Source organism: Phaseolus vulgaris, chromosome 6, assembly GCF_051622355.1.
Source record: "Phaseolus vulgaris cultivar YP4 chromosome 6, ASM5162235v1, whole genome shotgun sequence".
Lineage (NCBI taxonomy): Eukaryota > Viridiplantae > Streptophyta > Magnoliopsida > Fabales > Fabaceae > Phaseolus > Phaseolus vulgaris.
In genome coordinates this window covers 30,745,566-30,758,499 of record NC_143503.1, presented here as the reverse complement: position 1 = coordinate 30,758,499, position 12,934 = coordinate 30,745,566, and the positions used below count along the sequence as shown (strand labels likewise).

The window sequence follows — 12,934 nt, the reverse complement described above, 5'->3', positions numbered from 1 at the left end:
TACACAAAAATCACAAGTATCTATTATATTTTAAGCACCATTTACACTTTTTTTTTTTTTCCTGTTTAGCATTTTTTTTTCTATTTAGCATCCTTTTACTTTTTATTTTTCTATTTAACACCATTTCAAAAATAAATAAATAAATAATATATTAAATATTTTATAATTTCAATTTTTAATATATTAAAAATAAATATTTTTAATATTTAAAATTATTAGAAATATAATCAATAAATAAATAAATAAGTTTTTACAAAATAAAAATAAAAAAGTAATAAATTAAAAATGTTTAGTCTAATTTTTTTTTAAATGAAGAAAATAAAAAATTAAACTGTAAAACAACATAAAAATTAAATCTATAAACATAAATTAATATTTATTTTTATTATTATTGATGATCTAATTATGTTAATTTCAAGTAAAAAATACAAGATATAATTATAAAAAAATCAAAGTCAATTAGTATTAATTAATATTGAACGCACAAATAATATTGAAGTGTTTATCTACCCTAAATGCAAAATCCTAAAAAACTAATGCAATTGCTATAATGGTTAAAAATAAAAAGAAGAAAAATGTAAAAATAAATAAATATAGAAAATAAAAACAACAACATTACAACAAATCTTTCATGTTATTAAAGACTATTTGATGAAACTAAAAAATGAAGAGTATTGGTTTACATACACTGGTCAAATACTATGCCCAAGTCCTGACATGAAAATAACATCAAGGGGGAGACCTAAGTTAAGTCGAATAAAGACTGATATGAACATAAGAGAACAACATGATCGAACAAAAAAATGTTCATATTGTCAAACATCAGGACACACAAAAAGAACATGTCCCAACATTATTGGATTGTACACTTCTCATCATTAATTATGTTATGTTTCATTTTGCACAAACTATTTAATGTACCATTGAATAAAATATTAAATGAATGGTCATCTTTCATTTCTTTTTTATGATCCAACATCTACTTATTTAGTATCGTCTTATATCTCTTATCTTTATATTGCTTGGATTTTTATTTATTTTTATATCTTTTATATTTATTTTATTTTGTTTTGTCTTTATTTTATATCTTATATTTTTTAATTGTTTTTTTTCTACCATTGTTTATTTATTTTTGTTTTTTGTTTTTATTTTATTATTGTTGTTTTTAATTATTTTTTTCTGCCATTGTTTATTTATTTTTGTTTTTATTTTATTATTGTTGTTTTTATTTTCTATACTTATTTATTTTTGTATTTTTTTCTTCTCATTTTTAAGTATTAAGTGTAGCATTTGCATTAGTTTTTTTTAAGATTTTGCATTTAGGGTAGACAGTTCAATATTTTTTACTTGAAATTAACAGGATTACACCATCAATAATAATAAAAATAAATATTAATTTATGTTTATAAATTCAACTTTTATATTGTTGTAAGGTTTAATTTCTTATTTTCTTTATTCTTAAAAAATAATTTTAAACTAAACATTTTTAATTTTTAATTTTTATTTTGTAAAACCTCATTTCTCTATTCATTAATTATATTTCTAACTATTTTAAACATTAAAAATACTTATTTTTTAATGCATTCAAAATAAAATTATAAAAAAAATTAATTTGTTATTTTTTTATTTATTTTTTAAATGATGCTAGATAGGGAAATAAAAAATAAAAGGATGCTAGATAGAGAAATAAAAACAAAAGGGTGCTAGATAGGGAAATAAAAGTAAAAGGGTGTTAGTTATGGAAATAAAAGGAAATTTACCCATATATTTTATTTATGTATCAATGAATATAATCCGTTATAATTTATTCAAAAATTCATATAAATTATTATTATAATTTTTATATATTTATCAAATTGTATATAATTTAACAAAAAATAATAATATATTTGATTTTTCCTTTTTAAAATGTATTTTATTGCAATTTCGTAAAATATTGATTGGTTATTTAAGAAATTTTAATTTACTTATACATTCTATCAATATTAGTTGTACTTTTATATATATATATATATATATATATATATATATATATATATATATGATTATATCTATATATGTTCTGTATCAATATTAGTTGTCAGTATTTATGGTTGAATTAAGAATAAAAAGGCATTAAGGCATGATAATTACTTGTTTTTTATAGGACCTCACTGCATGATGTTATTTTAACCACTCAATCTAGATTATTTTTCACCTTTAAAGTTACACTAATTTTAATATATTTAAAAAGTTAAACAAATAAATTTTAACTAAATAAGTGTAGTTTTGATATTAAGTGAAATTTGTTAATTATTTATGTGTATTTTATCGTATTATTAAATTTGTATTATCATATATCTATTTGTATTTAAATGAAATACTATTTATATCTTTTAAATATCAAATTATATATATATATATATATATATATTAATGAAAAAAATTGATTTTTTTTAGATGGAAGACGAAATAAAAAAAATTATACTTGAGATGTCTTTCTGTTTTAGGTTAACGAATATCTAAATTAATTAAATTATAATAATAATCAAGTTGCATAAAATATACCATTTATTATTATTATTTTTATTTACGTATTTTTAAATAAAAATCGAATTACAACATAAAATAAATAAGTAAAAGTATAAAAAAAATAATTGAAAATAGAAACCAAAGGAGAAAAAAAAACTAAATAATTTATATATATTTTGTAATTTTTCGCAGATACTTACATATTGAAAAAGCAGTTTCTAAAACAAAACTATATTATATTTTTAAAATCTAGTTCACATTTAACAAAAATACCAAATATTCATAATAAAATAAATATTAGAATAAGAATAAAATAGAAAATAGAATTCGCATCCGGTTGGTTTCATTTTTTCAAAATAAAAATCTCCGGTTAGTAACTGCTTTTCCTGGTATCATTCCTAAACTAACAGTTACATATTCCTTATCCTTCCCCTCTTAGCATAAGATCTTCCTCTAGGCTCTACCATAAAGCTCAAGATCAATTACACAAAATTCAACACTTCCACAATGCAGCAAACATACATGTCAATTTTAACCGTCCTTGATTACCTAGATAGTGTGATGCCTTACTAGCTACAGAAGGAATGATGCAAATTTGTACATAGATCTCTGTATTATCAGCTATCAGTTGTTCGAGTCAAATCAGATAAACATGATATTAAACTTACATAAAAAATCAAAGAGAAGAAGAAAAAAACACAAAAAGCTTAAGGGCACTGGCCAAAAAAATGGGGTTGTAGCACTATCTTGATTACGGATTAAAGAGCTTCCTGAAAGGCCCATCCTTCCTGTCTTTGGTAGCTTCAGTTATAGCTAGGAAGCGCTTGAACCCAGTGGTGGCAGCTCCTCGTCCAAGTGCAGAAGCCCTAGTTAGAACATCCTCTCTCGACGCGGCAGCTACTCGTCCAAGTGCAGAAGCCCTAGTTAGAACATCCTCTCTCGACGCGATGAGTTCAACCGCAGAGGGGCTAGATACCACAGGAGCTGCTGGCACAATTGTAGGTGCAACCTGAGTTTGCTTAATTCCAGGCCCAAGTTTGTTGGTGTCATGAAGAATGTTTTGTTGATCAGCTTTTTTTTTCAGACCCTGAAAACACAAGTCAAATCATCCAAACATGAAGAATAGTTTGCAAATCATGCATTCAGTTGCTTCTGAAAAACCAAATGATATGCCTCATGTGATAGAATCCATAAGCAAAGCATGAACCATTACGGAATATTAACTAGTATAGATAATTTAACTATTTGGTTTATTTTGTACATATCTTCAGTTGGATTTATGCATTGCATGCTCCTCATCAGTTTCGATTCTTCAGCAATTATATCAGTATCTTCATATAATCCATGTACTAGGGTAATAAGACTTATGGTAAGGTTTGTAAATGGCAGTGTTATCAATAGCTGATAACCCCTATGGCGGTCAGCAAATAATCCGTAATATAAATATCGAAAATGGCATGGCGGACAAATTTACACCCACTAAAAAAACGACAAAAATGACAAACGTATTAAAAATAGCATAATGACAAACTGATTTCATAATATTTTCAACATTCTCATGATTGTCATCACAAACTCTTAACATGATTAAAAAACACTAATATTTCATTTAGTAATTTGAGCATGCATGGGTTTGGTTTTGGGTGCTTGACATTATCTATAAGTGGAAAAATAATTGGGAACAATGTTTTATAAGCAAACGTAAGAAAAAACAAATAATTGGTTCAGAAATTTTAAGAGAAAAAACACAGAAATATAAAAGCAGAGCAGCACCTAGATAAAGAACATGTGAAAAGAGAAGAGAAAATAACAGAAAAACGGATGAGGAAGTAAGTTTTTACCATAGATGACTCAAAGGAGACTCGACGACCAAGAAGGCTCATCTTATAATTGCTTTCCAGGCTTAGCGTTCTCGCTCCGTGAAGAAGATTCACGTTCGTAAAAGAGGACTCTCTTCGTGAAAAAAGATTTACGTTCGCAAAGAACTTATTCCCTCTTTTATTCTGGCTTGGGGTTTTTGGGCCAAGCCCAAAATCAAGATTTTGAAAAGTGAATAATAAAGGAAAAAGAAGATATTCCACCATAGGAGGGGTGAACCGCCACAATGATAAGTATATATTTAACTAATATTTTATATTAAAATATATGATAGATATTAACAGATAAAATAACTATAATATAATATCTAATTTAAGAATTTAAACAGTTTTACATATTTTATTTATAACTATATATAAAGGGATTCTCCTTTTAATTGTTATTTTATTTTTTTTAATTTTATTCTTATATTTTTATTTAATTTTATTTTTAAAAGCAGTTTTAATTTTATTTTATATCTTAAATTTAAAATTAAACATTACAAAATGAGACTTGTTCGGGAAAATTTCAAAATTGCATATTTTTCTGTTTATCTTTTATATCATTAAACACCTTTTTCAAACGGCTTTTCTGTAATATCATTCCAGATTCACATATTCAAGTATGTATTTTTTTTTCAATTATAAAGTAGATAAAGTAAAAGATAGAAATGCAATATGTAACATATCTTTAGATTTAGAGTTTTGTTCTTTCATGCAATGTATGATGACAATAACACCATAAAAAAAGTTTAGGATTTTAACAGAAAAAAAACTTACCGGATAAAAGTGTATCATTGAGAAATGATCATAAGCAGTCCGCATGTTGATGTACTGTCCGTTCTTGAATTTTCCGAAAATTCAAACTTCGTTCTTGAATTTTCAACTGATACTGATGGAGGGTAGCAGCACCATTTTTTAAATAGCTTTTCTAATTATACGAGTCTTGGAATCTCCTTTGGATTTTCGAATCTGAACCCTCGATAAAACTTTGCCTTTAATTCATGAAAAATATCACTTTGTGTGCATGGGTTCTGATTTGGAATTTGGGATTTAGTGATTTGGAATTTGGGATTTAGTGATTTGGGATTTTGTTGGGTACAGAGAAATCAAAATTGGAAGCCAACCAAATCCATTAGATTGCAAAAAGAAAAGAATAGTAGATGGTTCGGGGTTGGATTCGAATGGATGAAATCGTTACCGAGTTGAAGACTCTGTTACTCATTAATGGCATAAAATAAAAACATAATTAAATTATATTTAATAAAAAATAAAAAATTAACTGTAACGTTTTCAATACTTACTTAAATTATTAACAGTAGTGACTCCCAATACTTAATTTCAAGAACTAAAATTAATTTTTGTATTTAAATAATAAAAAATCACATAAATTAAAAATATATTTAAATTATACTTAAAAATATGTTTTTTTTAAATATTATCATATTTTACATACATATTTATTTTCTGAAGATACTTTTTATTTATGCTATCTAATTTTTTGTCACATACTAATTATTTATTTTATATTTTTATTTCATAAATCAATATTGTTTGGTGCTTTTGATTGTTTTCGTTTACCACTCATATAAAAAAAAATGTCAACTATAATTCTTGCTGTATGTTTGTTTTGCATTAGTGATTTGTCATTAAAATTAGTAACACTTGCTTTTGATGTGTACTATAATACTATTATTTGATGTTTTTTAATTGTTTATGAAAGTGTTTTCATAATTTATTTTACTTTTAGTTTTGATTTATATTTTAGAATTTTTTACATAATTTTTCTAAGAAAACGAAGAATGACCATTGAACAAAGGACAAATGAGCTATCTACACAACGCAGAACTTATAAAGAAAGGAGATTGAAATCTATTCGACATTTGGCTCGATCAATCAATAATGCAGGTAACAAACATGTTATATAACACAACAAAAATTATTTTTTAATTTTTTTTATAGTTTTATAGATTCATTCATTCATTTAACTTGACATTTGAAGGATCTAATGATAACGAAGCAGGACCAAGTAACACACATGTTACTGAACCTGGTTAGTACACTTTTATGCATAATAAGTCAATTTTTAAATAATATTTTAAAAGCGAAATGAAATATCTATACGAACAAAAACTTATATAGAAATGATAAATAATATTATTCATATTAAAACTATTGTTTCAGGAAGGAGATTGACATCTATTCGACATTTGACTCGATCAATTAATAATGCAGGTAAAAAATATGTTATATAACACAACAAATATTTTTTAATTTTTTTTATTATATTTTATTCATTCATTCATTTAACTTGATATTTGAAGGATCTAACGATAACGAAGTAGGACCAAGTAACACACATGTTACTGAACTTGGTTAGTACACTTTTATGCTTAAGATGTCAATTTCCAAAAAGTATTTAAAAAGTCAGATGCAATATCTATACGAGGAAAAACTTAAAGAGAAAGAAAAAACAATATTCTTGATATGACAAATATTGTTTCAAGGAGGAGATTGTCATCTATTCGACATTTGGCTCGGTCAATAAATAGTGCAGGTAACAAAAATATTATATAACACAACAAATATTATTTTTTAATAATTTTTTTGTATAATTTTATTCATTCATTCATTTAACTTGACATTTGAAGGACCTAACGGTAACGAAGCAACACCAAGTAACACACATGTTACTGAACGTGGTTAGTACACTATTTTAAAAGACAAATGGAATATCTATACGAAGAAAAACTTATAGAGAAAGGAGAAATAATACTATTCATATTACAAATATTGTTTCAGGAATGACATTGACATCTATTCAACATTTGGCCCGATCAATTAATAATGCAGGTAAAAAAACTTCCAACAATAATCATTGATACCATAATAAACTTCCAACAAACTTTGTTATTTTGTTTTCTATTTAATGAATATTTTACTTGTGTTCTTTGTGGATTGCATATCCGTCTTTAGGAACAAATTATTACTTTTAACAACACGGTATACTTACCGTAAATCAGTCATCAATCGGCACCACGTCCATGGTGGGTGCCACGGCAGAATTATTGAGGATTTGAGCTAAGATAGACTAAGAGAGAAGTGGCCATGAATTTGGTAAGATTTGGGAAGAGAGACTTGCAACTCATCGATGAAATTTTATATCTTTTCATTTTTCCTTTTCTCATTATACCAGTCTAATTAGGATTACTACCACTTTTTCTGTAACGACACAGCAGGGTTCCTATCAGATTACTGGTTATAACATTTTAATTTACCAAAGATGACTATAGAATTAGTGATCCGTGATCTGCTACAGTGATAGATTTGCCAAAATTACTAATCTATGTAAGCTCCTCAAGTCTGCGATATAGCATTACTTCTTTCCTAAGATGTAATGTCCATTGAATTACCGATCTTTTATTTGTTACAATGACAGATTTTCTAAATTACTAATTTTCACCAATTGATTCCTCAAAGTGCTGCTTTGTTAGGTCCTCAAATTTGCATATATAACATTACTGTTATCCCAAGAGGATGACATATTTGCTTATGACTGCTCAGCTAGAATTAGTGAGCCAAATTGACAATGAACTGAATAATTTTATACAGTCGTCGACTTAACTATAAATTTATTTTATATATTCTATAAGAAGAGCCTTGGCAGACATCTTCTCAATAATCAGAGGTCCAGAACAAAGAAATTATGCAAAAACCAGCAATTAATCAACTAGAGATTTCGATAGAACAAGCTAATTATAATTTATAACCTTAAGCTCAAGGGTGCGTTGGAATTCCATGGGTGTACGTGTACCCTCAGGTAGTAATGCACGATAGGTATCTGCTACAGAATCAACTGGAGAAAGTATAACCTGAACACGGACATTCACACAAATTTGTCAGAAGGAATTAATTTCATGGTTGGCTTTGATTGAGTTTTAAGTTGAAGTCTTTTTCTTTTCATAAACTCCTTCATATGTTTTTAACACCAATAAGCTATAACCCAAACACAAAATTAATTTTACATAATAACATTTTACTAACAAATGGACAACAAACCTTCCAAAGGCTTCAACTTTGCTCATCTCGCGGCTCACAAACTTGGAAGAACTAGCAGCACCCGATGTCTATCACAAAAAAAAGCTAGTAGTTTAATGAGATAAACCAGTGTGACAAACATGCAACAAATTTACAATTAGATTTTCACTATTAACTTATTTCACAATGGATTCTAGACAGTTTTGTCAATGCAATGCAATATTGTTCATATGCGTCATAAAATAGCTGGTTGGTCAAGGTAGTAGTCACATCAATCAGATCATTGTTTCCTACTTGGTCTCCGAGTTAGGCAACCAAATCTTATCTCACTATCCTAGCATCTCTCATTTTCATGAACTGTAATGCAAATTAGAGTAGAAACCATGTATTAATTGATATCTAAGCATCACTACCACCAGGAAAGTAGATTCTTTAAGCATGGACTCAGAGAGATGGATAACCAATAAAATCTGAAAACTCGTTTCATTTTTTATTCAATTTGGTTTGATTCTAAAATATCAATTTAGTCCACGTTTAGGTGTATTTTATCTATGAAAATTTATTATCAATAAATCTTGTCCATCTCAAAACCGGAGCTGGAAATTTTTTAGTGCTTCTTGTAAAAGAGGCATTAGCACAGTAAAGTGAAAATTCCCGGTAAAAAAAGTTAAAATGGAGTTGTCAAATTAATATAAGCAAGGGAGAGAGGGACAATTGGACATCGAAACAGTAGAGGTTATCATGATGGTGATATTTCTTTTTACTCATTTGTGGTGTACCGTACAAAGAGTAACACTCGGTAATGTCCGAAGGTAAAATATATCCTTTTTTGGGGGTGTAAGAAATTACTAAGTATGTTGTGCCACAAACTTAACTACAAATAGTCGCATAAAGAGCCACACAGCAGATAACAGTGACAAAGAAAAGCGAGAGAAAAAATCACGGAAAGACAAACCAAAAAGGTTAATTCCTATAGCATTTATATCATCATGACAACACCTCGCATACCACAATTGTAAACATATGCACTTAATCTATAAAATCAATTATATAAATTGGACAATAGTCTTTTAAAAGATTGACTATTGACTATATACATGCTACACTGCACTAAGGTACATTCCTCTCTACATGTCAGACACGATCACGAGTGTACTATTTCAGAACCTGTCACTGACGATGAATTGATCGTGAATCAAATCATATGAACCACTTCTTACAAGTCAAAGGAATGGATAGATGAAATGTTTTGGAGGAATAGGGAAAAAGTAACTTACTGGTTGATCTGTTAACATCAAATGCTAATCAATGATCTAAAAGAATGAGGGGTTGATAGATACGCACTGCGGGATCAAATGTAGCTAATGATGTTTTTATACTGGCAAGTACAACAGAATCCACCAATAACAGTAAAGGTTCACTTCCGTCTAGCTGAACAATCAAACAGATAGTGACCTGACATGTTGGTTGAAGCCCAGAACTTTAATCCAACTATTCCCAGCTTCCTTGAGCAACCCTTTTGACCTCATGATGCTTCTCAGTTCATCAACACGATCCCACCTGCCAATGGCTGCATAGAAGTTTGATACAAGAACAATATAGCTAGATTTATTGGGTTCCAACTGCAAGAGATGCTTTGCAGCCAATTCACCTCTTTCAACATCTTGATTAAGACTGCAGGCATTCAACAATGCTACCCATATTCCTGCAGTAAGCCTAGTACCCTGCTCAACCATATTGTGATACGCAGACCATACCCCTTCTATGTTACCCGCTCGGCCTAATATATCTATGTAGCAAGCATAGTGCTCTGGATCTGGTTCAAGACCATACTTCTCCCTCAACAATTTGAAACATTTTTTGCCTTCCTCCACCAGTCCAGAGTGACCACAAGCGGATAAAACAGACAAAAAAGTCACGGAATTCGGCAACACCTTCCTCCCTTCTTTCCTCATCCTCATCTCCTGAAACAGCAAAACAGCTTCAGGTCCCCGCCCATTTCTTCCATAAGCGTCAATCATACAAGTCCAAGAAATCACATCCTTCTCACAAATTCCATCAAACAACAACTGGGCATGCGAAACCTTCCCACATTTCCCATACATATCCAACAGAGCATTACACAGCTGAGTCTCACGAGTAAAACCTTGTCGAACCGCAACACAGTGCATCTGCTTCCCTGCCCACAAATCCAAATTCTCAGAGCACCCCACCAGAGCACTGGTAAGCGCAACAGCATTGGGCCTCACCGAGCCCATAACTCTAAATGCCTCACCATACCTCCTATTCCTAACACACCCAGAAACCAACGAGTTATAAATCATATCATCCTTCGAACCCTTCAAACTACAAAAAACCTTCAAAGCATCATCAACACACCCAACACTGGAGTAAAAATCAATAAGAGCAGTGCTCAAAACAACCATGTCACGCCCCATACACACCACCAAACCATGAACCTGCCTTCCAAGCTCCAACGCCCTCAAAGAAGCGCAACACTTCAACGCAGAACACAAAGTAAACTCACTAACCTCAACATTCTCCCTCCCCATTGCCCTAAGAACCCCAACAGCCTCAACAGGAAGATCGCACCGCAAAAAACACGAAAGCAAAGCGTTCCAAGCGACAACATCTCGCTGACTCATTTCGTCAAACACCTTCACTGCCTCGTCCAAAGACCCACACTTCGAGTACATATCCACCAGCGAGGTTTTCGCGACGGTTCCGGAATCAGCACCGGTTTTGAGCATTTGGGCATGGACTTGTATCCCGAGTTGAGAAACATGCAAGAGAGTACAAGCGCGCAAGACGGAGGTGAAGGTGTAGGCATCGACAACGGCACGCGCGCGACGTAAAGAGTGAAAGAGGATCCATGCGGAGACAGGATCGCCTCGGCGAACGTGGGAGGCGATTAGGTAGTTGGTTTGGGAAATGTCTTGGCGGAAATGAGTGACAGATGATGACGAAAAGTTGGTTCTGAAAGTTTGGTGGTAAAAAGAATGTTTGATGTTTCCGATGATGTTTGAAAGGTGGTTGGGGTTGAGTCTGGAACTCGTGTTCTGTCTAAGGTTTGGCGCTAATGAGCGCATAATCATCTTCGTCCACTGCTCCTACTCTGATTCCCTACTTCAACCACACAACCATGAAGTGTAGTTATAACTAACTCTACCAAACCCATATATTGAATTGCAAAAATATATTTTACATTGTATAGTAAAAGAATTTACATTATTATAAAAAAATATCATATCGAACAGAAAATTGTTTATTAAAATAGCCATAAATTTAACGTAGATATATCACTGTTGACCAATGTATCTAACAAAAAAAGCTATTCTGTTTTTAACCGGTCAATAAATAAGAAGAAAATGGTGTTTAGTTTGACAAAAAGATAAAGCTTTCTTAATTTCAATTATTCTTTAGGGTATTACTAAAGTACAAAATTTGAAAATAATTATTTTAACTATTTTCTTTATTCTGCCTTCTTTTTTTCTAAAGTCGGTTCAAGCACAATTTTTATTTCAATGGATCTTTAAACTCTAGATTATTTTTAACAAAATACAATCATTCTAATTATCTAAAATATATTCCTACAAAATAAAATTTAAATAAACTTTCAAAGAATGAGTATAGAAAAAACATTTGAATACTATTTTTTCACAACAAAATTGATAATATTGGTTGATTTAAGATTTATTGAAATAGTTTGTGTAGTTAGTTAATTGTCGTATTTGAGTGTCACTTTTTAAGTTTGAAATTTTATTATAGTTTTGTTTTGAAAAGATAGATGTATATTTAAATTATTTTTTGCATCAATTTCTAAGTGATGTTATTATTGATCAAATGCAATATTCAGTTTTCAACATCACTTTTTATTTAATTTTGGTTAGTTTCTTTATAAATAAATTCCATCTATAACTATAACTATATATATATTCAAAATATAAATTTTATATATTTGATTTTATCACAAACTAATATACACTAAGTTTATTGATTTTTACAATAGTTATTTTAAAATTTAAATACTTTTGTATTAATTAACAGAATAAAACTTCAACAATCGTACTACATGCCAATTAAACAATCAACCTCATGCAAAAGAAGAAGAAAACACATCTTATCTTAAATAAAGTTCTTAAAATTAAAAGTAGAATCACTTTTCTTTTATCACGCAGTACTGTAAGGATAAGTCAAAAGTGCACTTTTTTCTTGTTACGTGACTCGGCAGCACACGCAAAGAAGAAAATTTGACTATAGTTAATAACACAACTAATTACAAAGGCTTTTGCCATTAATAATTAATTAAAAACTATTTTTCTTATATTCATAAAATATTTTATTATTTACTTATCATTTATTACGAAGTAAACTTTAAGTCTAATTTAATCTCATAAAACTACTTCATGATCTTTGCATCTCCAACACATTCCTAACCTTAAGGGTAACTGCTTGTGTGTGGTCCGATAACAGTCGATAGTGAGTGACACGATAGATTCAACAAACACTCGCTAAAATAAGATCGAGAT

General features: G+C 29.4%; 1 protein-coding gene across 3 annotated transcripts; it reads right to left on the bottom strand.

The window, feature by feature from the left end:
- Positions 1–3,442: 3,442 nt before the first annotated feature.
- On the bottom strand, positions 3,443–11,560 carry LOC137832090 (pentatricopeptide repeat-containing protein At5g66500, mitochondrial). 3 transcript variants are annotated; one of them, XM_068640080.2, is made up of 4 exons: positions 9,750–11,560; positions 8,427–8,494; positions 8,138–8,239; positions 3,443–3,598 (listed from the first exon to the last, which is right to left on the bottom strand). In XM_068640080.2, exon 1 carries the CDS (start codon positions 11,498–11,500, stop codon positions 9,845–9,847), a length of 1,656 nt encoding a protein of 551 aa, XP_068496181.1. In that variant the 5' UTR covers positions 11,501–11,560; the 3' UTR covers positions 3,443–3,598; positions 8,138–8,239; positions 8,427–8,494; positions 9,750–9,844. The 3 variants fall into 3 exon arrangements, with proteins under 3 accessions (XP_068496181.1, XP_068496180.1, XP_068496179.1); XM_068640079.2 differs by having other exon boundaries at positions 3,458–3,598; positions 9,683–11,560; XM_068640078.2 differs by lacking the exon at positions 3,443–3,598 and having other exon boundaries at positions 8,132–8,239; positions 9,861–11,560.
- Between the last annotated feature and the right edge of the window lie 1,374 nt (positions 11,561–12,934).

What these genes read in the sequence shown, in the direction of transcription:
- LOC137832090 (XM_068640078.2), bottom strand. Translation starts at nt 11,500, where the DNA reads ATGATTATGCGCTCATTAGCGCCAAACCTTAGACAGAACACGAGTTCC. An exon ending in GGCTTCAACCAACATGTCAG is followed by an intron (nt 8,495 to 9,860) that starts GTCACTATCTGT and finishes TTTTTGTGATAG; the next exon opens with ACATCGGGTGCTGCTAGTTC.